Source organism: Nipponia nippon, unplaced genomic scaffold, assembly GCF_047370975.1.
Source record: "Nipponia nippon isolate SJK-2023a ecotype South Korea unplaced genomic scaffold, ASM4737097v1 scaffold_2, whole genome shotgun sequence".
NCBI classification, from domain to species: Eukaryota; Metazoa; Chordata; class Aves; order Pelecaniformes; family Threskiornithidae; genus Nipponia; species Nipponia nippon.
The window spans coordinates 65,366,609-65,393,253 of NW_028262336.1; the positions used below are offsets into that span (position 1 = coordinate 65,366,609).

General features: G+C 38.1%; 1 protein-coding gene across 4 annotated transcripts in view; it reads right to left on the bottom strand.

Moving 5' to 3' along the window:
* Nucleotides 1–949: 949 nt before the first annotated feature.
* TFDP1 (transcription factor Dp-1) overlaps nt 950–26,645 on the bottom strand; it is a 53,985-nt gene continuing 28,289 nt past the window's right edge. For 3 of the 4 annotated variants that reach the window (XM_087756699.1, XM_087756698.1, XM_087756700.1), the window contains exons 4-12: nt 21,585–21,691; nt 17,474–17,595; nt 15,977–16,142; nt 15,635–15,781; nt 11,993–12,061; nt 10,487–10,638; nt 9,539–9,705; nt 8,879–8,960; nt 950–2,290 (exon numbers count right to left, since the gene is read on the bottom strand). In XM_087756699.1, the coding sequence (XP_087612825.1) occupies nt 2,143–2,290; nt 8,879–8,960; nt 9,539–9,705; nt 10,487–10,638; nt 11,993–12,061; nt 15,635–15,781; nt 15,977–16,142; nt 17,474–17,595; nt 21,585–21,691 (1,160 nt within the window). In that variant the 3' untranslated portion in view covers nt 950–2,142. The remainder of the gene's footprint in view (nt 2,291–8,878; nt 8,961–9,538; nt 9,706–10,486; nt 10,639–11,992; nt 12,062–15,634; nt 15,782–15,976; nt 16,143–17,473; nt 17,596–21,584; nt 21,692–26,645) is intronic. The other variant, XM_087756701.1, reaches the window with a different exon arrangement.

Consider the following 26,645-nt stretch of genomic DNA (forward strand, 5'->3'; position numbering starts at 1 on the left):
CCTTACCTAACATCCCTGTACTCACACTTTGCAGGTAAATCTTGGATCATACACTGGAGATTTAGAATGTAAGGGAAAACTGGAATAACCCCCTTGGACTGTCAAAAGTTCCTTGATAACTATTATTGTTGGGCTCTGCAGATAAAACTGCCATTCAACAGCTAAGACAATTTGAATCAGCTGACTCGGCCGCAACAAGAACCTTGCTTCTAGCATTAGCACTGCAAAGAATGACATCTTCAATGAGAAGCAAAGCAAGGCATTCAATTAGCCCCCCCAAATGGTTTTCCCGGGCCCATAAAATTAAGTAATTTGCTTGGTTCACTTGTATTACAACAAGGTTTGATACAATTAGAAAACGTTCACTGCGTATCAGCTGTCCTGTAGTAAGCACCCACATTCCCTTACCACAGAAGATTTGTCAAGGCACAATCCCTCAGAGAAAATAAAACACGTAACACTTCATATTTACCACAGGGTTTAAGTGCATCCAGGAGCCCTTACGACAGGCAGAGCAGTTATTAGACTGTAAGTTGTCTTTGCAGTGACTCCCTGCAGTTTGTGGACGCAACAAATCCTGACTCTGGTAGCAGCCTGCAGAGTGACTGAGCCGGTTCAGTGGCAGAGGATGTGATCTAACAAAAAGGTTTAAGGTGGAAATACACGGAAAGTAGATGAAGACCTGTTTTGAGGACACGGGAGTACTAAGATTGGCCTGACACTCTGAGGAGCAACACGAGACATGAAAGAAGAGAGTATACATGGTAAGATATTGCTTTTTCCTTTGTAAGTTACCAAGAGCTATAAGGACAAATTACTAAATCAAAGCAAAAAAATCTGGGCCCTCTGTAGTGCAGATACAGTATCCTGAGACAGTTAATTCTAGGTCCTGTGATGAGAGGAAGCGAAATGTTCTAAAATAACCCTGAAATTAGAAAAACCACAGAGCTTGTTAAAAATGCCCATGCGCGTTTTATTAATAAAAACTAACAGTGCCAAGGTTAAACAAGTAAAACAATTATAGTCTCTTTATATTCCATAAAATATTACAGAAAAGTTTATTTGTGTTTCAATAAAAAGACTACTGTCTTAGAATAGGCAGCTGACAGTATTTGTGCAGTTAATTGTTTGTGAATAAATTTAAAAAGACTACCACCTGCCCTGAAATTCCTTTTATAAAAATGAACTATTAAAAATGATTGACAAATTTTGAGTTAAAAAACTTAAAACATTCTCTATATTTAATTTCAACTTTATAATAGATTACAGGAAGATGCTTATGAAACAAATACAAACATTTGTTTCAGTACATGTCTTTATATGATAGACTTATAAGTATGTAAACAACTATATAATAAAAAGTTTCCAAAGTCTGCCTGTAAGAAATCAGGCAAATTTTACCATAAGCAATAAATCATTCCAAACCTTCAAGACATCTTATATAGCTGCACCAACTGGCAGTAAACATTTGCCAAAAACTTTGTAATTCATATGTCCCAACATACAGTGAAAAGTATATAAACTTGATGGAATCATAATGGTAGATATAATTTAAGGGAAAATAAGTTCACAACAACATTTCTGGAATTTAACATGTAAAAAAGTAGGACGTATCTTTCTTGTTTGGTTCTTTGGACACTGCGTGATTAACAAAAAACACTACTACATTAGCTCACTATCCCTCAAAAAGTGGCATAATCAAAATACACTCCAAATAAATTGCCATTCAGTGTATTCATTTTCCACAGAAGGATAGCATTTTATTTCTCAATGATGTGTCTACATTTTCTTTAGCAAACTTCGCAAGAACATTTGGGGCAAAATCCATTTTCCTTCAAGTAAAAAAAAAAAAACCCAAACAAAAAAACCAACCAACAAACCAAAAACCCCTAAAACAAGAGTAAATAAAGGCTCTGCATTAACACACTGGTATCAAAAACACACATCCACACCACATTTAAAAATATCCTACGTAAAACAATCCTTGTTTGCTTATCAGAGGTGCAATTTCTAAACTCAGAACTGCTTACCAATATTCTCCTTGAGGGATGGGGCAAAGTAATTTGAGACACTTCTCCCTAGAACAATTTATTCCTGAAGCTTGCTGAATTTTAACAAAAAATAGTCTACAAGCAAAGGGCATCAGTCGTCATCATCGTTCTCATTAAAATCGTCGTCGTCGTCATCATCATCCCCAACATAAGAAACCGGTGTTTCAACTCTGGAGCCACTGTACTGAGATCCATTGGAACTTGTAGCCAACATCCCATCTCCACCATTGGAAAAGTCACTGAAAAAAAGGAAAAGAGGCCAGCTGGCATTGCTTAATAATTTTTCTCAGTTTACTGTGCTCTTAAATATAATCATATAACTATTTCCATTCCTTTAATGAATCTGCCACTTCTACTTTATAAATTGTCTTTAATATATGTCTAAGTTGTTTCTCAAAAGCTGAAACAAATGAAGTAATTTTGAAATGGTTCTTAGTGAGTTTCTTCCTTTAGGGTCAATATAAAGATTAAATCCTTTCACAGGCACCTTAGAAGTATGCTTTCCAAGTTTCTTCTAAAGTACATTTAGCATTAAGGCTACACAGCTATTTAAGCCCTTTAAAATTTTTATGTAGCACTGGACACTTGCATCACAAGTGCATCATGCCTTTCAGAAGCACTAATCCTGATTCAAAGCCTTAGAAAATCAAGGAATTAATAGCTTCTCCTTAATTCCTTATTATTACGTATTACTATCATTGCTACATGTGCTGTATTTTTAACTTGAAATTGTTTTCTTCTCATTATGCTTTTCTTTTCTAGTTTAAAACAAAACAAGCCAAAAAAACTCTTCAGTATCTCGTATTTTTCCCTCTGTGAGAGTATCCCTACACTGAAAATCAACCTCCTGCAAATCAACCTATTTGGATCAGCAAATAGGTTTAGAGAGTATCCACTTTCTTACTTGCATGTGTTCTTTTTCCACCAAAATACACACATGTATTGTAGATATGGTCCGAAATGTCTTGTTCTTAGATGAATTAACTGTATGCATAAGTATTTTAATAGAGCCATTCTTGCCTCCATCATTACTTGCTATTTTGCCAATCTTTTTTATTGTTTACTTTATCAATAGTTTGATAAACTATTAAACTGGGTCACAAATTCTTGACAAAATGTTTTTCTAAAAATCACAGAAACAGTATCTCCAACTCAGAAGACATTCATCATTAAAAAATTGCTTTAAAAAATGTTTGCTAGTCATTTTTTAATCCAGCTAATGCACATAATCAATCATGCACACTGCTGTTGTATGGAGCTAATTCAAGTGTGTGTCATCATAGAATGGTCTGGGTTGGAAGGGACCTTAAAGATCATCTAGTTCCAACCCCCCTACCATGGGCAGGGACACCTTCCACCAGACCAGGTTGCTCAAAGCCCCATCCAACCTGGCCTTGAACACTCCCAGGGTTGGGGCATCCACAGCTTCTCTGGGTGACCTGTCCCAGGTGCCTCACAACCCTCACAGTGAAGAATTTCTTCCTTATATCTAGTCTGAATCTACCCTCTTTCAGTTTAAAGCCATCACCCCTTGTCCTGTCGCTACATGTCCTTGTAAAATGTCCCTCTCCAGCTTTCCTGTAGGCGTCCTTCAGGTACTAGAAGGCTGCTATAAGGTCTCCCCGGCACCTTCTCTTCTCCAGGCTGAACAACCCCAACTCTCTCAGCCTGTCTTCACAGCAGAGGTGCTCCAGCCCACTGATCATCTTCGTGACCCTTCTCTGGACTCACTCCAACAGGTCCATGTCCTTCTTATGCTAGGGGCCCCAGAGCTGAACGCAGTACTCACATGGGGTCTCACCAGAGTGGAGTAGAGGGGGAGAATCACCTCCCTTGCCCTGCTGGCCACACTGCTTTTGATGCAGCCCAGGATACGGCTGGCTTTCTAGGCTGCAAGTGCACACTGCCAGGTCATGTTGAGCTTCTCATCAACCAACACCCCCAAGTCCTTCTCCTCAGAGCTGCTCTCAATCCATTCTCCGCCCAGCCTGTATTTGTGCTTGGGATTGCCCCGACCCGTGTGCAGGACTCTGCACTTGACCTTGCTGAACTTCCCACTGTCCATGTCGCTGACAAAGATGTTAAACAGTGCTGGTCCCAATACCAACCCCTGAGGAACACCACTTGTCACTGGTCTCCACCTGGACATTGAGTCGTTGACCACAACTCTTTGAGTATAACTATCCAGCCAATTCCTTATCCACCGAGTGGTCCATCCGTCAAATCCATGTCTCTCCAATTTAGAGACAAGGATGTCGTGCGGGACAATGTCAAATGCTTTGCACAAGTCCAGGTAGATGATGTCAGTTGCTCTTCCCTTATCCACCAATGCTATAACCCCATCACAGAAGGCCATCAAATTTGTCCGAAATTATTTGCCCTTAGTGAAGGCACATTGGCTGCCACCAGTCACCTCCTATTCTTCCATGTGCCTTAGCATAGTTTCCAGGAGGATCAGCTCCATGATCTTGCTGGACACAGAGGTGAGACTGACTGGCCTGTAGTTCCCCAAGTCTCCCTTTTTTCCCTTTTTAAAAATGGGGGTTACATTTCCCCTTTTCCAGCTAGTGGGAACTTCACCGGACTGCCACAACTTCTCAAATATGATGGATAGTGGCTTAGCAACTTCATCCACCACTTCCCTCAGGACCTGTGGATGCATCTCATCAGGTCCCATGGACTTGTGCACCTTCAGGTTCCTTAGGTGGTCTCAAACCTGATCGTCTCCTACAGTGGGCGGTTCTTCATTCTCCCAGTCCCTGCCTTTGCCTTCTGTGACTTGGGCAGTGTGGCTTGAGCACTTGCCAGTGAAGACTGAGGTAAAAGAAGTCACTGAGTACCTCAGCCTTCTCCATATCCCAGATAACCAGGTCTCCCATTTCCCTCTGGAGAGGACCCACATTTTCCCTACTCTTCCTTTTATCATCGACGTACCTATAGAAGCTTTTCTTGTTGCCCTTGACATCCCTGGCCAGATTTAATTCTATCAGGGCTTTAGCTTTCCTAAACTGATCCCTGGCTGCTCAGACAATTTCTCTGTATTCCTCCCAGGCTACCTGTCCTTGCTTCCATCCTCTGTAGGCTTCCTTTTTGTGTTTGAGTTTGTCCAGGAGCACCTTGTTCATCCATGCAGGCCTCCTGGTGTTTTTGCCTGACTTCCTCTTTGTTGGGATGCACTGCTCCTGAGCTTGGAGGAGGTGACCCTTGAATATTAACCAGCTTTCTTGGGCCCCTCTTCCCTCCAGGGCTTTATCCCATAGTACTCTACCAAGCAGGTCCCTGAAGAGGCCAAAGTCTGCTCTCCTGCAGTCCAGGGCAGTGAGCTTGCTGTGTGCCCTCCTCGGTGCCTTAACGATCCTGAACTCTACCATTTAATGGTCACTGCAGCCAAGGCTGCCCTTGAGCTTCACATTTCCCACCAGACCCTCCTTGTTGGTGAGAACAAGGTCCAGCATAGCACCTCTCCTCGTTGACTCCGCTATCACTTGGAGAAGAAAGTTACCATCAACGCATTCCAGGAATCTCCCAGATTGCTTATGCCCTGCTGTGTTGTCCCTCCAACAGATGTTGGGGCAGTTGAACTCCCCCCATGAGGACCAGGGCTTGTGAACATGAGGCTGGTCCTATCTGTCTATAGAGGGCCTCATCCGCTCGGTCTTACTGGTCAGGTGGCCTGTAGCAGATCCCCACTGTAAAGTCACCTGTCCCTGCCCTCCCTTTAATCCTGATCCATAAGCTCTCGGTCGGCTCCTCATCCATCCCCAGGCGGAGGGGGATGATCACACAGAATGAAATTGCAGGGACACACCCTAGAAGCTCACAAGGAAAACATCCTGTAAGACATTTTCGAGAGTTTCTGCTGTTCTGCACACTTATTCAAAAGGAAGATCCTAAAGATATCTGTAGTCAGATGACTTATAACAGGTTCTCCATAATTATCTGCAGAAGCAGTTTCAAAAACAAAGGAAAAAAAAATGGAGATTATTATTGTGTTCCTGCAAACTTTGAAAGTACAAACTCAAAAACCTTTCTCCCCTCTTTTTGATAAAAATGCAACCGGATTTCATAAACTGAGTGTCCTAGTAAGACAAAGAAACTGGGATGAAGGCATTGGTAGCAGCATCTTTAGTCGTCTGTATACCTTCTTTAGAGAGCTTGCTAAATAAATTTACAGCCTTTATTTGCCTTCGCAGCAATTTTTGGTACCAGAAAAGCTACACATCTTCTAGTTTCCTATTGCCATGAATATTTACATATGTACTATAATTGAACATAATTTGTCATTCCCCTTTTCCCACCTCCTAAGAAACAGAAGTGGTAGTTGTTCTTGTGATTCTCACCAAGATAACAAACCACTGTCAGCTTCTGGTTTTCTACTGGCCTCTGGCTAGTAGTGGCCTATTCAAATTTCAAAGTCTTAAAAATACATGTGCTCTTTTTCACTAACACCATGCTCATTATCACAGAAGGAGCCTTAGTGAAAACAGGAGATTTTATGTACCGTGTCAGTTCTGCTTCTCTAAAGATATTTTGGCAGTATTCTCACTTAAGCTTCAGTTCCCTAGCACAAAGCAGGCAGAATTCCCCACACTTTTTTGGGCAGCAGGAACAGGCTGGAGCATAAACCACACTCCTCACCATTGCTAGTCCCGCACATCCCTGAGCATAACTGTTTCCCTTGCAAGCTATTTCCTTATTTTTTTTTGCTTTGCATTCAAGTAAGCCTATCATCTACAAAAAGTTTTTTCTTTTTTAAAGAAGAAATGCTTTAAAAATCTAATTGCATTAGACTTTTAAAGTAAGCTAGGTACTATATGTTTAGAAGGACCTCCTTCCAACTCTGACGGAAAGCAGATGGGTGAGAAAAAGCTGCAAGAAGACTGTCTTCAGAGAACAAGAATAAAGCTGTATTTCCTTGTCTAAAGAAATCCTATCAATACAGGATTTTTGCCTTTAAATACAAATGGCTTAAAAAATGTCCTAAAAATTAGGACTTCCTTAAGAATTTCAATCGTATAGCAATTTCCCAAATAATTTACAAGGCAGAGCCTGCCAGTGATTCTGACACAGAGCAGTCACTATTGTGGAAAGAGCCAAAGTAATCTAGAACTTGCCCTCTCTTTTCCAGTCTCACCTTAGCACCTGCTAAAATCATGGAACACATCCTCCTGGAAGTTATGCTGAAGCATATGGAAGACAGGGAGGTGATTAGCGACGGCCAACATGGCTTCATCAAGAGCAATTTGTGCCTGACTAATCTAGTGATCTTCTATGATGGAGTGCATGCATCAATGAACAAAGGAAGATCTACAGAAGTAATCTACCCGGGTCAGGGCAATCGCCAGTATTAATACAAACTGGGGGATGAAGGGATTGAGAGCAGCCCTGTGGAGAAGGACTCGGGGGTACTGGTGGACAAAAAATTGGACATGAGCCAGCAATGTGTGCTTGCAGCCCAGAAAGCCAATCATATTCCGGGCAGTACCAAAAGAAGTGTGGCCAGCAGGTCGAGGGAAGTGATTCTCTCTCTCTACTCTGCTCTTGTGAGACCCCACCCGGGGTCCTGCATCCAGCTCTGGGGTCCCCAGTAAAAGACAGACATTGACTTGGTGTAAGTCCAGAAGAGGGCCATGAAAATGGTCAGGGGGCTGGAACACCTCTCCTACGAAAACAGGCTGAGAAGAGTTGGGGTTGTTCAGCCTGGAGAGGAGAAGGCTCTGGGGTGACCTTATTGCGTCCTTTCAGTACTTAAAGGGAGCTTACAAGAAATACAGAGAAAGATGCTTTACCGGGACCTGCAGTGACAGACAAGGGCCAACAGTTTTAAACAGAAAGAAGGTAGGTTTAGATTGGATATAAGGAAGACTTTTTTTTTACAGTGAGAGCGTGGTGAGACAGTGGAACAGGTCACCCAGAGAAGCTGTTGATGCCCCATCCCTGAAAGTGTTCAAGGTCAGGTTGGACAGAGCTTTGAGCAATCTGATCTAGTGAAAGATGTCCTTGTCCATGGCAGGGGGGTGGAGTAGATAATCTCTGAAGATCTCTTCCAACCAAACCATTCTGCAATTCTAAAAGTGACCAGATTGGATGAGCTGCGTTACACGTACAACAGAAATTTAACTAACTTTTTGGATAAGACTAAGTTTCTGGACGTAACAGAAACAACTGGTAGAAAATGAACACTTTCACAGACAATCTGTTCAGCGAATCAGCTTGCTCAATTCGAGTATTTGTTAGCAATGTTAAACATTTCAATGATATTTGACTCATTTTACAACTTACAGAGCTCACAGAAGGAAATCTTTTTGATTACTGCAACAGCAAGAAACTAGTGAGCAGTGACTACATATGGAAAAGTGTCTTATATAGCAAGAGAAAAATAATAGTTAAGTTCAGAAATTGCATATGTCCACACAGTTAAATACAAGTTACGGTTTATCACTCTATCAGCTTTTGATGCTGTTTAAAACCAAAAGACCAAAACCTTTTTTTCAGTTGGACACTAATGACCAAAGGAGAATCTTGCTCATACTAAATCTTTAGGGAAGTACCTGGTTTTTCGGTCACAAATACAAAACTAAACAAAAATGACACGTTCAAGATTAACACAAATCTAATCAATTTCTTTTCCACTATGCAGGAAAAGGTTTCTTTAATGACACTGGCAAGAACCACCACTACTCAAGTAAAAGCAATGTCTGAGAATAAACCTAAACACATATCCACGCCACATTTAATCAAAACAGAACTTGTTTCATGAAGTATTTAATCTCTAAGTTTCTTTGATGATCACAGACTTTAAAAACTAATTGATAATTTCATCTCACCTGGCTGAAAATCTTGTGCCATTTGATGCAGAACCTGATGAAGATGTGACATATACACTGCTGATTGATCCCTGAGCCATTTCTGTAAAACGAACAACACAATTTCAAGAATACTTCCAAACACACTCATCTAATTCAGTGGAAATGCTTAATCCTTTTAAAGTCCAGAAAAGGAGCCTTGCAACCAAAACAACAAAACATACTGATGTGCTATATATAAAATAGCATAATTAAAAAACAAGAAGCTAGCACAACAGCAAATTTCAAAATACATTAAAAAAATTATTTTGAAGTGAGCAAGTCAGACGTCTTGATAAAACAGTACAAAATGAAGCCATGACCATGTCTGCACTTACTACCTTTTGCCTTTGCAGGTGAATCAACTGTAAGTACTGTCCTCTTAAAAGAATTATACACTGCAAAGATCTACTTGTGTGGCATAATGCAAAACATGGTTCTGCAAAAAGCAACACCCAATCTCTATGAATCACTAAGTTATTTGAACCCTAAGGTACACTAGAAAGCATATATATTTGAGAACTTGTTAGAAATCTTCACCACAAACCAGCAGAAATTAACTGATCTGAGATATTTTCATGTTTTTTCCTTGAGTCCCATATTAAGGAGGAAAACAAAACAACTCTTCTTGGAGTAACTAACCTGTCACATATGGTTCCAGAGCTTTAGGAACCAAACTCCTTGCAATTTTTAGGTCCTCTGCTGAACAGCTTCCAGATTCTAGCCCACAAGCCATTCCCATTCGCTTTAGTACTTCTATATCATCATGGATTTCAAAAGTATTGTCAAAATTAAATAGATATTCAAACCTGGAGAGGAAAGAAAAAGTCTGTATTAGCTTCAGTTACTTTAACTACCTTTCCAGTTTCAGGAGTTGCAGCATTTCAAAAGCTTAACACACAGTGTTAGTGACATATCACATTAAGCAATCAGATTTTTCAAGATTTATGTATTTGATAGCAAGTGACAAACTGTAATTAGACACACTATATAAATCATTAACAGGTTTATCAGCTACAGAGTTTTAATTAAACATTTTGCATGTTTGATAATTTTTGATTTAATCCCATTTCCCTGCCTACTGTGTCATTTTTTCCATGTTTTTAAGCTCTTCTAGTAAGCTAACAGTGCAAGGAGAAACCACTGCTACATTCAGCTTTTATTTAGCAGATGGAAAACCTAGCTTTTTGAACCAGAAGTAGAGAACAGCAGTTCTGAAAGCAAAATCCATTTTCAATTCTGCCAGCTGCATTTCATCATGTTCAAGCCAAAAGAAAACACTACTTGGTAAATATTATATCAAACTTCAGCACAACTGCCTTACTTTGCTTCTAACATCTCTAGATAGTAAGTCTTAAGTAAGTTATTAAATGTGAAAGCAATCATTCTATTTATTAAAAAGCTCTATAAAACTCCATTTCTCTTCAACATGACTAAGTTTTACCTGTCTGAAATGCATGTTCTCAATCTAAAAAAGGTACCAGTAAATTTATTTGTATTTCATTTTTAACAAATCTAGATTAACACTTTAGCATGGACATAGAACTCATAGCTGTACCAAAAGCCAGATAGAAAACTTTGTTAACTCACTTGTCATTTGAAATACTGCAGTCAATCACTGTCTTCTTGCTGGTGTTCACAATGATAAATGGCAAATGGATGACAGAATTGGAAGGTGGCGGTCGATTTGCCTGTTGTTCTGCTTGACGGTTTCGCTGAACGAGGTTCTTGAAGGCAATTTGCTAGAAAAAGCAGTAGTGGTATGAAAGTATGAATTAAACCTTTAAGATACCATTAACAAAAAACTTCCTCAGATAAAGAATACCAGCAATGGTTGCAGCAAGTAAATGCAGAAAAGAACAGAGAGTATTCACCATATTCCTGCATGCTAAGATGCAAGAAGAGACTCAAATGATAGTATTGAAAAATACAACACAGTAAAACTTAACTGAGAAAAAAAATGCACATTGTAATAACTACAACAGGACAGTTCCTTGGACAGATCCTTGACAGAATGAAGAGATAACAATGATTGGAAAAAGGAATTTTCATATAGCATCCTACCTTCACTGTTTACTATTCTCTGCTAGCTACTGCACTCCACAAGAACAGCTGAATGATTAACACTGTATTTTTGCTGAAATTGTATGCTAAAAACAGTTAACATTTGGGATTTGAATGTCTGAAGTTAGGTTTCTGAACTACTCAGCTAAGATTAGTGACTTTACTCTCACATCTTACCAAAACTGCTTTTCAGAATGGAATGTTCACATTTTAAAGATTAGCAATTTTAAGAACTAAAAACTCAAGTTAACTAGTGAAACTCAAGTTATAAATCTTACAGTAAGCCACCAAACTAAGAAAAAGTATTCTTCCAGTCATGGAATCAAATGAAATAAACAGGAATTAAAAACAAAATCCAAAGCCAACACAGAGGCTGATAAAAATCAGACAGCTGTTGAGATTGCTGTCCCACAGCTGTCTGTACTTTTTTCTGCATACTCTTCCTGAGATTCTCATTCTTACTGCGTAGGTAATGCAACTACTAAGAGACACATTCTGGTGAACCAGCAGCACAGTGACTTCGGGGGTAGACTACTGCCTCCCCCAGTGTACTAGGGGAAATCTGGGAAGGAGTTCAGCAACTGTTTCACAGCAGTTAAGCCACTTACACAGCAGGGGCAGCAACGTCCCAGAAAGGCAAGGCACAGAGCATTAGGAAAGATGACCTCTACAGTCACATAATTTTATCTATGGACTCTTAACACAGAAAAACATTCTAGATACAAGAATTGAATAGGAAAATTCAGAGGGTACAGTATGAATTACAGCTCCTGTCAGCATAAATCCTGTTTAAAAATACTTGAAACTGCAAAAGAATTCATCATAACTCATGGAAGGTTGCTGGCTTCCTCAATAGAAATGGCCAACAGCATGGTCCTAGCTAAACTACAGTGCTAAACTAAAACTGCATATACCTTATCCTGAAATTCACCTCTAGTCTTCTTAGAAGTTTCCCATCCCTCACTAGCATAAAACAACAGGAATACAGATATAAGTTACCTTGCCCTATAGACAAGAGTACCTTGACTGTACCTGTAGAATGAGTTCTTGTAGTTGAGACTGTTTTTGCTTTATTCTTTCAAGTCTCCTCTGTTTCTCCACCTTAAGATAGAAAAAGGATTGGTTAGTTTGTTGGTGTTAAGTAGTGTTTTATATCAACATTTTCTCCCCTTAAAATAATTTCAGGACCAGAGAACTGGAGGTAGGACATATGATGTCAATCATTAAGGTGCTGCAGATAATTTAGAGATTTACCTATCAAGACTCACATCAGTACTACTGATGGAGACTGTAAGAAAAAACATAATTAGAACACTGGGGAATAAAGTACGATGTATCAGGGAGAGGGTAAAAACATCTTTGCAAACAGAAGTTATGCCTCAAAGAATTACCCAAATTCTCTCAAGGAGGTAAAGAGCATGTAGGATCCACTTGATGTAGTCTACTGATATTGGAGGTATTGGAGAAGATCCATCAAAGATGCTTAAAGAAATGAAGATGCTATGGAGCCCAAGGTTAAGTCCTCAAGTATTAAATACATACTAAGTAATAACATAAAAGATAGGAGACAAAATGGTAGGAAATAAACAGCTTTCTCAGTGGAGGAAGCTCACCAGCAGATTCCCCCAAGGGCTTAATTTACAGACTGTTATTCAAATGATAGAGGATCAGAATAAGGGGATGAACAGCAAGGTGACAGAATCTGCTGATAATGCTGGTTTACCTGGCATAGTAAAAAGAGAGCTCATCATAAAGCACACTCAAAGTGTCTTGTAGCATTGAGTGATTACATCGTCAAAATTATTTTTGGTAAATGTAATGTGATATGTGTGAGAAAACATAATCCCATCCATGCACAATTTGGAAATAAAATGACATTCAGTAGAGATCTTAAATTACAGTATCTACAAAAACCATCAGCTCAGTACACCACAGCAGCCAAAAATTTGAATTATTAGGCAAGGAACAGAGAACAAAACAGAAATTATCACTACATCAGTGTATGAACCAGAACATTTACATCTTGAATTCTGTAGGTCTGGTGTTGCTATTTCAAAAAGACTACACAAAAGAGCAGTCAGGATAATCTATGGTACAGAATAGATTCCATACAAGGGAATAATGAATGAACTAGGACTCTACAGAAAGGAGAGCGAAATAATGGGGGAGAACATGGGAGATACCTATAAAACCATGAATAGTATGAAGAAAGTGAATATGGAATGACCAGGCCAGCATCACTTCCAATCAAAAAAAGAAAAAAAAAAAAAAATCAGAGGAGATCAACCAAATATAGTATGTTCAAAACCAAACAAAAGGTATTTCATAAGAAGCTTCTAATGCACCTGAAACTCACTGCCACAAAGGACTCAATATTAAAAGCAAACTTGGCACAAAGTAAAAATTTGTGGAAGAAAAATTAATTGAGGGCTATTAAATAGAAGGATACTATATCTGCCTCAGGTTATGCCTGAACCACAAGTTACTGGAGAAAATATCACTATTTTCTCTAATCTTATACTCCTTCCTAGGTAACGGCTACTGTCAGGCAAGATACTGGATAGACAGATTGCTGGCCTGAACATCAACTTTTGTTCTTAGGTCCTTAAATATGTAACTAACAAGAAAATGACTGGAGTTAAAAATTCACCTGAATGCAGTTTTCTGTTTGTTTTCAATGAAAACAAACAAACAAAACCCAAAAGTGTACACAGTTCAAAAAACTACAAAAAGGCATGATGTTACATTAAAAAAAGAAAAAAGAAAAAAAAGGTAGGACCAAGTCTTATAATTTAGCATTGGGAAATATGTCAAATAATCGCCTCCCCCAAAAAACTTACCACAACTCACCTGAGATATTTTCCTATCACATGCATGTAAACTACGTTGCTTACCATATTACTTCAAGATGCAGACCTTATTAATTGCGCCTCACGCTCTCTTTTTGCATGATCAGGACGTACTTTACCAAATCTAATATTCTAATTTACACATAAAGTACAAGTTTAAAAAGACTTAAAATACTAAATACTTGATAGAGAACCCCTCAAACTCCTATGTTCCCTTATAAACTATTTGGCTTGATTTTTCAACAGTTTGAGGGTGAAGCTAAGCAATATCAGATGGAATGGTAAAAGAAGTTTATTAGGCTTGACAATTTCACCAATTAAACATTAGCCTCCACAAACGCATTAAAAAAATCTTATTGCAAAACTTGTCAGGTAATGTCACTAATAATTTAAATGTCAACAGAGTGTGCAGAAACAAGAGCTGGAATACTCAGGCAGCAATAATGGGGAAGGGAGGAAACCTGCAGTTTCCTCAAGTAAGCTCAACACATCTCAGGATTTTTTGTATTTTCAAGGCTGTATTACACTTGCGGCTCAATTACTCAATGGTTAACAGCACTCCTTCCTCCTCTTTGTGACATCCAATTAACAAGTTCTCACTTTGGTATCAGAAGTTATCGTTGTTCCCATCTTAGACGCATGAACTTTCACTGTGCATTATTACATTAAGTTGCTTTTTTTACTTCAGTACTAATATTGTCCTACATCTTCCTTAGGACATTATCAATCATGACATCAAACCCAGCTGAATGAGCCACACTTTCTTTTGCTCCAACATTACTGGCAATGCCATACTTTGTGAGACAGATCCAAAGAGATCTACTTTAAAAATCCCTCCAAGCTAGCTGGTTCCCTATTCAGCACACGGCACTGTCATCTTCAAATCACTTCACCTTCCATACTCGCCCTACTATTTATGCCCCAATTATCACTCACCTTCACTAATAATTTTCACTTGGGATTATAAATGTTTAAGTAAAACTCAGATTGATTAGATATCCTATAGTTTCTTCATCTAGATAGCAATTACAGTACTGAAAAATCAATTATCATTATCAAACAAAAATCTCCATAGAATTAGCCCTTTGTAGATAGATTCCAAAACATTTTTTCCAATTTGTCAGCTTCTACACTGATTTTTCAGTCCCGCTGAAGGGAATTCAGACTTATTAAGAATAAATACAAAGTCTCATTCTGTTCTGATAAAGTGAATTGACTTCAGTAAACCTCAGTTAACTTTATCATCCAGCAAATCTCAGGATACTAAAAAAAAAAAAAAAAATCCTGCCAGAACTTGCAAATGCCTTTCAGTATAAAACATTTTACTTCTTACCCAAGACATGCAGTAAAAAAGTCTGACATATTCATGTAAGACAAATGTCATAAATACCTAAGGCCTGCAGCAACAAAGGAGCAATGCATATATATACTGATCTACATGCAACATCTATCATCACAGATGTATTATTTGTCTGGTATCTGGAGAAAACAATCTTCCTGACTCTTGAGCACCACTATTACAATGTTGGCAACACACACTAATCTTTCGGTTTGATTAACTTCCACTCAGAACCATTTCACATATACTGTAAAAGCTGTGACAGAGCTGTATTTTTGACATCAAAGAATTAAAAAAAAAAAAAAACAAACAAAAAAAACATTTAAGCAATCTGGAAGTTTAAATGTGTGTTCTGTAAATACAAACAAAATTTTAAAAAAAGTCAAAAGAGACCACATTGCTATCTCAGATCACACGCACATCTTGTATAAAGCTGTAAACATTTACTCAAACACAAAGCCATTTTGAACTCCCTAGTATATATACCTCCAAATTCTGACATTCCTGAGCCGAGTTAGTAGGTAGACCAATCCATTTGATTTCCTTCTTCTCCTTAGAGATAATGTTCATGGCCATAAGGACATTTAAGGCATCATAGACACGTCGTCTAATATTCTTCTGGTCATAAGCCTGCTGTAGACATAGTGCATTAATCAAAAACATACCTGTGACAAAAATATTTGAAAATAAATATATTACAGTAAATGGGTAAACTCGGGTAATGTCTGAAGCGTTTCATTTAGCAGTAGGAAAAGAAATACAAAAGTCTCAGAAGAAATTTCTCTTCCCCCATTCAGTTCACATGTAATTGACCTCCCATATACTTACTGATTCATTTGGTGAAATGTGATTATCAGTGGTACTGAATTCTGCAACCAACTCGTCTGCCACCTCATTGTATGAGGTGGTTCCTTTTCTTTGTACCTTCTCACAAACCTTCATAGAGAAATGACGTAAACCCTTGCCATTCTTCTCTCCTTTTTTGTTCCGCTTCCTAAATATACGTATAATATATATTTTAAGAAGATTTGAACTTTGGAATATTTAATGTCTCTTTTTCAAATACAGGCACACTGCTGCAAAAAACCAAGCCTTCCCTTTTGTTCTGCTTCTCACCCCTTCCCAACATTTTTTTCCTGTAATTTTTCCCCTACAATTTACAATAATTAACAATTCTAATATCTTGATGCTGAAACACAGTACAAATTCATTCTTTTGGCAACTCTGCTAGCTCTAGTAGCAGATAATAAGTTAAAAATACGGTTATTCCTTGAAGACATCAATAAAGAAAATCTTCCAGTCTTCAAGACAAGAAGGGATAGGGGGATAAATGCTAAAATATGAAAAGTGAATTATAGGAGATAACTTTTTTGGTCTTATTTTTTCTCTCTCTCTCTCTCTCTCTCTTTTTTTTTTTTTAATTAAATAGCCCATCTAGTTTGACCACAAAAAATTAAGATTGATTGAGCATTTTCTAGGCAAGTCTGATACTGACTGAACAGATGAAGCCTAATATTGGTTGAACTCACTAAACATTACACTATTACTAAAACACAGATTTGAAGTTATACAGTATATGAAGTTGCTATGAAAACTTCAAAAGTTACAAGATATAAGAAATATAACAAAGTTTTCTGCACATCTTTTAAATAAAAAGTTCCTTGTAACTTGAAGAAAAATGTAAGTATCAACAAAATTAGTATCAGCAATGGAACCTCTCGATTCTCTACATCTCATCTCACTGTGTAATTCCAAAGTAGAAATCTATTTATGTATAACAAGACACTGATGATAAATTTAGTCTTAAAGCAACTACATTTAACAAGAGACCCTTATAAACAAGCTTGCATGAGAAAAGACACCAAAAGAATGCATTCATTTTATCTAACACTTTTACCCAATAAGGACTACATTCTTATTCCAAATGACACTTCGGGATATACTTGTTCAATCTGAAATGTACTCCATTTTTTTGGAAATACACCAGCAGAACAGAAATGTGAAATTAACTGAATCAAGCCAGATGAATTCCTGTGTCCTTTTAGGAGCTACATTTTCTAAATGTAAGTAACGTGAGAACATCTATCGGAGTTTACAGAAAATATTCTAGTTGCTTTTATGACAAACGAGGCCATATTCATGCTTGTGTGACTATTCCTGATTTTAATACAATATACTTTAATGTTGAAGTGCTCTTCATGGAAAGGTAAACAGACTGTCTCTCTCACACTGCTAGCCTGAAGAGTACATACAGTATCACAGTGAACATTTAGAACAAAAGTTCCAAACAATTTATTAATCCTTTGTAACTTTTATTTTGCTCACCCAGCAGACCACGGTGAAGAATCTGCAGTCTGGTTCTGTGATACAAAATGTGTGTTAGGTGTATGTGGACTTCCTACCAGGATAGTATTTGGTGCTGAAGGTCTCTGAGGTGTACCAATAACCTACAGTAAAGATAAAATAATTTGGAAAATGATCTCAAGTATTCCAAAATATTCATATGCTGAATATTCAAATGATGCATTATTAAAACAACAATAATACTTTTTTCCACCTACTTCTATTAGATGCATTGAATTTATACACACTAGCACAAAAACCTTCAGACTACAAATTATATAGTTAGAACACTCCCCAGGTAATGAGCATTTATGTTTCACCCTTCTTAAATGAGCTTTTCATGCTTGCTGGATTTCTTAACACTTTTCAACACTAACTTAGACAAGATCAAAATATACACGCCCTCTCCCCCCCCAAAGAAAAAGGGAAAAAAGGACAAAAAAAACCGCCAACCCTGCCAGACTATGTATAAAGAAGTTGCAGTAAATTATAGTTAAAATTTGAACATATGAAACAAGAAGATCTGAAAAACCAGTAAAAGCAGAGAGAAAATGCAGAGCTGTTGCAAGAAAGGCCAAATTCTCTCCTGCAGTCAGTCTCTATCACTACAGACTCAAAACCAAAATGCAATTACATTAGAGGTGAGGAAGAGTAAGGGCCAACTTTCTTTATCATTGCAGTGAGAGAGACCAATTTAGGCAAAACCATTCCATTCTGAACATGTTACGAGCACGCACTCAGCTGATCACAGTCTTCCAGCTTACAGGTAAGCAGCCCTGAAGATGTGCTAATTTGATCATGAGTAACAAATACATTCGCACACAGAGCCATGCTCTCCTTATCTGTGAAACCAGCTGAAGCACAACTCCCACTTTTGTAGATCATGTTTTATCATCTCAGAAATGTTATAGATGGAACTTTCTAAAAGAATATGTATTTAGGAAAACAAAATGATACCGTACAGATTTCTGTTTTGTAGAAAGATATGCCTACTTTTTGGGGGTACATTCACCTCCCAGTGGAAAGAGCAGGTTGCAACCCTGACATCAGGTAAATGAAAACAAACATCAAACGAACCTAAACTCATAACCACCCACAAGCTTGTTATATTTTTCTGCAGCCACATTCTGCCTCACCAACAAAATTTTAAGTTTCTTCCTCATGCTAGCTTTGACCATTTAGCCTCAACAAGAGTAAAATAGAAAAACTGAAAACCCCAAATGAAACACTTTATGCATGAAAATTAAAATGAATCAAAATTTGAATAACCTTTAAATGTAGAATGCAAAAGGTAGTCTAGTGACTATTAGTGATTTTGGCTGCCTGGAAGGACAAACAGCTGTCTTTTTTTCCCCAAATACTGTCTCTATATTACACCACCTCTCTGAGCAGTTAACATAGAAGTTTGTTACATCCACTTCTGACAGCTGGAAAATCTTAGGTCCTCCTCCCCTTTCCAGTAGCTTTGTGCCATACTTAAAACGTTTCTAATTCTTATGGAAAGTCAACTAATCTCTTCTACTGCTTTTCATAACTGAAACTTCTGATGCAGCCCCACCATCACCCTGGTGCCACATCTAGAATTTGTGTGACTGTGCAGTAAGATGAGAGCCGAGCCAGTACAGGGGAGGGGGTGGAATTACAGCCGCGATAAAAACAAACCATTTGGCAGCAGTAAACCCTGGACATCTACTGTGCTCAGCAGTATCTTGAAATGTTCAACAGTACAAAGGAATAAATGGAAGCATGTACAAATTCACAGGCTCATTTCTAGAGTGGAAAAGTGAAGTCTGTTTAGTACATTCAAAACCTGCTCTGTATTCCCATTCGACTCATAAAAGTCTGCAAACTAGCCGGAATTATGTGCTTTAATGTATCACTACTAAGGAAGACCCTACAGTCTAGAGTTTCAGAATCTTCTAAGGAATTACTTAGTATTATTGGTTCATTAATAAAAATGTTAATGCCCCTAACTTTTACTCACAAGCTCATAAACAACCATGACTTTGAATGAAAAGAGCATGAATGAAGAGTTAAGCAGTATCAAGTCACTGGGAACATCCTAAAATGACAGCTTGTAGATAGAATTGGAGACGATGGTTTTAGAGAAAAGGGGGGGAGGGCAAAAGTAGAAAAATAAGCGCCTGTTGTTTCTCTTAAGTTTCCTCATTTCAAAAGAGAACAAGATAACAGTTTAGCTCCTTGATAATGAATAATATCAGGACAAGGGGGAAAACAGCAGGACAGCACACGCTCCACTTCACTGTACTCAACAGAAAAACTGATATGGGGACGGTATTAAGAAAAAGAAATCAGACTACCTGAACAAAGAACACAAGCTCAGAAAATTAAGTACTTAACTATTAAAAACCTGGTTTTACCACTCAAAGGTTAGAAAGTTGAGCAAGATCACAAGCCAACTCCTCAACTCTCTTCCCAAGATCATTTTGCACATTGACAGAAAATTTATCTCCTCTTAATTTTCAGGGTTCTATAGGTAATTTTTTTTATAGCTCTTGCTATCCCCTTCAGAACTGTAAAGTCAACAGAAATTTACCCAAAATTTCTCTCTCTATATATATTCACAAAACAAAACCTCCATCTCTTCTTCAATGACATACAACTAAGCATCTAATTTTGTACTGATAACAGCCAATACAAATATGCTGATATGGGCCCCTTCTTTCACAAAAAAATTTAATACTAATATGTTCAGAGTAAGACTTAAAGTGCTGAAAAAGTCATGATTGCAAATGTAAGTTTCCCACAGTAACCATACTAACAAACCCACCATTAAGAGTAGTTATTATTTCAGAATCATTTATTTTTAATAATGTTACCATGTAAAATTAATCACAGATAATACAGATGAGGATTTGTCAATTTAAACTTGTGATGGAAGACACAAGAATTTATTTTCTATGTATATAAACATTGTTGTGAACATTAATATACTCATTGTTCAAAGTTTAAAAAAGCATCAGATTATTTGTAATTTCATTATTAACCCCTGGTTTAGGTACTTTAAGAACAGATTTTGTCAGTTACCGGAAAGACCATTTCATTTTCAACATTAAACTCAAGTAGGTACACCGTTTCACAATAATGCCCAGAAGGGACCCCCTCTGTGCCATTATAGCCTATGATCTATAGTTAAAACATTCTCCTCCTACTTCTGGTTACTGATTTTAAAAGAATGCCTAACTACTCTGAACTTCCCTGTTTGGAAATTTATTGATAAAATGCCTCATACTGAAGGAGCAATTTCATTCAGTCATTTCGCTACACTCTTAACTTCCAAGCGGCTGCTGGAAGCAGTTAATTCACCACCACTGCCAGAAACAGGGCACAGTGAATGATCTGCACTGCATCTGTACAGCTGAAGCAATATAGTTTATAGATTCAGGTAGCCTCAATTATAAAACGCTCCTGAGAGCTTAGAGTTGGGAAAGGTAGATGGGAAACTGCTTTCTTATCAAGAGGAAACCCAACTAGAAGACATTCCATTTCAGATGTTTACACATTACAGTTGCTTTCCAGAAGATTAATTGAGACCAACTCTTTTCAGATCACCGAATTTTAATTTTGATCACTATAAAAGTGACTTCTTATAACCTGTGTATCATCTATTGCATTAGATTCTTTGAGACATCTAGTTTAATGTACACCTCAAACAAAGCTCACAATAAGTATTTAAGCAAAAGGTTATCTAAATTAAGCACTAAGAAATGTAGCTCTGTTTTCAATTTGTTCCACCTAACTTCAGTCTCAATAAAAATGTGCTAATGGACTTAATTTACATCTCCCTATGCCAGATTTCAAAGGAGAATCTGAAAGAGCCACTGATTTTAAGTGGCAAGACTAGCAAAAGATAAAGCCATCTCAATATTCAGGTATCTGCATGTTGATTTGAGTCATCTTTGCATTTCTTTATGCAAAAGAACATTTGTTTTAACATAAGTCTATTAAAATTAGAAACAAGCTCAGACTGTTTGCTGATGACAAGTGGTATCGACTATCAAGCTCCAAGTCAGATTTACAGTATGTGTAAGTAACAGTACAAGCAATAAAAAAAAACGCAAAGTCTCCTTACCACTTGTTGTGCAATGTTGACGTTAGACTGTCCGAATGTTTTTGGCAGGAGCTGTTTTCCAAGCGTATTTACTGTAGAAGGATGAACAGCCAACAGAGAAACAACCCCTAAAACAAATACAAGTAGATAGCTTCAGGTCAGCCACACTGTATTATTTCAGCAATTCCAGTTTCCTCTGTACTACCAATGCATATTAACAGAAACTAGCTCTGAACTGCATAGGGAGTCAATATAAACGTAGCACTTACACATTTGAAGCAAAAACAGAAATTAAGATTCACCATATGTTCTCTCAAACTTTCTCCTATGTAACCTTACAGGTCAGTGATCTAGTGTGAACATGTTTTAATTCCTTATATTCCAATTTTTCTCTCAAAGCAGAGTAATAGAAGTAATGGGTATCTGACAGAAAGCATAATCCCCTTTTCTTCTACCCGTATCCTTTGTGGCTATTGAAATCTTTTCCCACACCACCTGAAAAACATGCCCAATGTGCCAGCGTATGACATACCCTTCTGAGGCATGCTGGTCTACAGGAGATAAAATTTGGTTAGCACGGGCCTTTCCAAGGGAATATTCCCAGTTTTCCTCTAAGCGCCCCCTCCCAGCTGAAGGCAAGGAATTAAAGAACAAAAGTCTTCAAGAATTCAATATTTGAGCAAAATACATGCAACACAGTAGACCAACCCTGCAGGGAAGGCTGCTCTCTTCCTGCTCATAAGCCATCCACAATCACCATTGATAGGTAAGCAAGTAAAACAAAAAATTGTAAATGTAGAACAAAAATTCAACTACAAAAATACCAAGCCAGGTATCCTCTAGCAATTCAATGCTTTATGCCATAGCTTAAAAAAAAACAAAACAAACAAAAAAGAAGCAACAAAGACTGACTACAGAAAAAGAACAATGGGACAAAAAATAAAAAAACTGGAGACAAATACTGGAGACATTTATTTTGCTGAAACATCTGTCATTTGGTTGTCAGGGGAGAGGTTTAGCAGTTCTTTCTCTCAGATCACTTCTAAAGGGGCCAATGGGGCCAGAAGGACTTGGCACAATTCCCATTCCTCCTTTCTTTTTCCCATTATCCAATACAGAAGCAGTAAGTAAGCATTTTTATAACGGTTGTATCAGGAATGGCCCTAACGAGCCCTTGATGCCTACCATCCCTCTTACACATTCAGGTAGTCTACAGAAAGTTGGGGACAACTCAAATCTTGTTGAAGCCCTTGCTTTCCAACAGGCTTGTATTTGCTAGCTGCTACTACTACACCATGTCAAACTGATAGCTTGATGCAAGAACCTATTCTCAGTCCCCCAAATCTGAATAGGATGCACAGTAGCCTGTCATTCACCCATTATTAACCAACTTTCCAGTGCTCTTTCAGAAAGTCAGCAGCTATCTAGGTCGTAACATAAGTCTGTTATGCCTTCCTGTTCCTTCAAGTACACCCATCCCTATCACGGCCTGTTTTGTGTGTGTTCTTCCTCTCTGCGGAATGAAGTGATATAAACTACCCTGGCTGTTAGTGCTTGTGTCAGCTTCCTGGAGGTGAACATGTCTTTTTTCCAACCTCTTCCTCATTGCTTTACAAAAAACAAAGCAATCTGAAGATTATATTTCCAGTATAAAATAAGAGTTGTAACTGCTTTTCAAAGTTAAGACGCCTCATCTACTTGATTGCCTTTCCTTACCTTTGACAGCTCTTGTTGCCCATGCACTTTCTAGTTCTCCTACCCTTTGAAATTTATTTTTGCAGGGGACAGGGATGAACACATTATTCATGACAAAGGAATGCCATACATTATTGTATAACTCCATAGCACATTTTCTATTTTATTCCCTGTTCCCTTCCAAATAACTCTCAAAATTCAATTTTCTTGTTCCCCACCAAACACCGATACCACATTTTCATAATATAACCTAGAATGACTTCAAGATCTTTCTTGAGTGGTAATAACTCACTTGGGGTCCTCACTGTATCTGGTTTGGTTTTCACCAATTATTAACCCATGGGAGTACTGCCCCATTCTGTGACACCTTAGTTTCTTTACCAGGCTGATTAAGGACCTTGATAATCAAGGGGCTTTTGTTCTTGTTATTTTTAAGAAATCCAAGGACATCTCACTGATTAGATAGCCCTTATCCACACAGTTGTTGACTCTTTCAAAGCATGACTTTGAAAAGACATAACTTCATAACCTCCCTTTTCCTCTCCCTCTAGAAAAGCCCTGTTAAGTCCTGCCCATTATCACATTTATTCATATGTCTACTACTTCTCTGTTAGGTGCTCAACTGATTTGCCTAACAGAAGACTGACTTACTCATCTGCATCTGTTATCTGAGCCCTTCAAAAATTGGTGCAGGATATGTTGCCTTCTATCCTTCTGGTACTGTGTGAATTATTCTGAGTTAGCAGGACAGAAGTACCATTGCTAGGTCCTTTAAAAATTCACAGGTAGATATTCTCTGGCCATGATGATTTCTAACCATTCGTGTTATCAATTTTTTGCTAAGACAACAACTTCTAGGAAAACTTTAGTAGGACAACTTCATAAAGAACAGTATTGCCATGAGACTCTCCCTAATCATCTTGATCATCTAGCAACTCTTCAGATGCACTCAAGAGACTTTTTTCTTCTGGTATGTTTAAAAATAAAGTAATTCTTTATGCTATCATGTTGTTTCTTAAAAAAATTTATGCAGTCAATAAAGACAAATGCAAAAATCTTGCACTTGTGACAGTGTAACTCCATGCAACATCAGAGATCAGGGGTCGAGTGGTTAGGAAGCAGATGTGCAGAAAAGGACCTGGGGGCCTGAGTGGATAACAAGCTGAATGTGACCCAGAAGTACACCCCCATGCTAATGAAGACTTAACCGCATCCTGGGCTGCGTTTGGAAGAGTACAGAAATAAGTACAAAAGAAGTGATTGTTCCCTTTTACTCCAGCACTCTTTAAGCTGTATCTGTATTACTCTCTTCAGTTTTGGAGTGCACAGTGCAAGAGAGGCATTAACAAACAGGAGAGAGTCCAGCAGAAAGACACTAATATGGCTAGGGTACTGGAGCATATGATGTACAAGGAGAAGCTGAGAGAGCTTGGCGCGTTCAGCCTGTGGAAGAGAAGATTAAGGTGGGACGAGTGGTGTATTTGTGGGAATCTAATCACTGCCTTCAGTTATCAAACGGAGAGTTACAGAGATGACAGAGGACACAAGAAAAAGGAAAAGAGGCAACAGTCACAAGTTGCTGCACAGCAAATTCCAACCAGACATGAGGAAAAAAATTCACATTGAGAAAGGTAAAGCACAGCAACAGGTTGCCTAGGAGGTACCCTGGAGATACACAGAAAAATTCAACTACTGAAGGCTCTGTGCTTTGAGGCTGGCCCTGGTTTGACTGTAAGGTCAGATTAGATGGCCTCCAGCATCCTTACATTATTCATTTAATTCTATGAATACAAATAGCTACCTTGCAACTAAAACATCTGCATAAAGGGAAGAGTACGCACTATGCTTCTTTAAAGTTTTTAATTACATTAACATTTCCTGTGGTGCTGTGTCAGAGTTAATTCATGCAAATGAACCAACCTGCCTCTATAGGGAAACTGCAAGGTATGTCTGTCTATATGCCACAAACTGATTGGCAAGGAAATGCAAATGTAACTGGAAGAACAGTAACACACTCTTCATTTTGAAGCAAAGTCAAAGTCAACCTATAAAAGGTATCAAACTAAACAGGAAAGAGCATAAACGTTCAACAATGGAAAAAAAAAAGGAAGAGAAAACAGCGGAGGAGGGGTTTTTTTAAACAGTATTTTCAATTTGTCTCTGCCTGAGTGCATCCTACTATTTTCTCATTTACCTGATGTGCAAGCATTTTTCTCATATTCACGTGCATTTTCATCGAAGGCTCATAATGCTCTGGTTTCACAGTGGTTTTGCATATGTGCTTTGTTTGTTTGTTTTTTAAGTATACAAGCAGAAATAACTATTAACTTAGCTTTGCAAGTGACTGACAGCTCAGTTTCTCAAAGGAATTTTACTAATCATTTGTTAATTACTGCAATTATTGCAATCCAAATAATCCTGTACTTTGTGGCCAACATACAGTGCACATAACGGCATGTAAAAATTAAACCACAAGTTTGCAAACAGCTTTCCTGGCACCAACTCATCTTCCTTTTCAAAACAAATACATTAATACTGCAAGTTCCTGACACTTCCCCCCCCCCCCCCCCCTTTTTTCTCTCCTTCTAAAGACTTCAAAAAAACATGGAATAGGCCAGGTAAAGCACACAAAAAATTATACTTCAGTATAACTGCTACTACATAACTGCTACTTAAAATTCTCAGTCTCCCAAACATCACCAGTTTGGAAGACTACTCTTAGTAACTTATAAGCAATCATTAAACCTAAATGAAAGTAGAACTTCATCAACACGGAGTTCCAGAATGCCTCCAAACAGAAGATAATGATACTGATGGGATCAAGGAGTAATGCCATGCGAAACTTGCACAGCAAAAGCAGCAGCACCCTTTAACAAAATCTATTATTTATCTCTCTACGAACTGTTCCAAGTAAGTGCTCTCTTCATACAGAGTATGCAGTAAATACCCTTCTTTGGCTACTGACTGCATTTACGGGAGAACTATTGAACTGGACCTCTGCTTGCATAGGAAAACAAACCCAAGAATTTTACCAAAAAGAAAGAATCCCTTGCAGAATTTCAGCAGTAACACAGAGCAGTGACACAGGCAATTATGAGCATTTTAAGTAACTTGATATGCCACAGAAAAAGACACAGTACATCTAAAATTAGAGACAGGAGTGCCCTCTGCAGACAAAGCAGTAGATCTGTCTAAAAGCTGACTGCTCCAGTTCACGTAACAGTAGTGTCTTTGCATTTAGTGTTTCAGATCAAAGAGGCTGGGCTGAGGTACTCCTTGCTCAGGAGCAGAAATCCCATTCATTCTAGGTGCCGTACCATTTTCTGATATAAGCTGTCTTTATGTTTTCTTTACTTGTGAAAGAGAGCAATGGGAGAGTGATGCAAC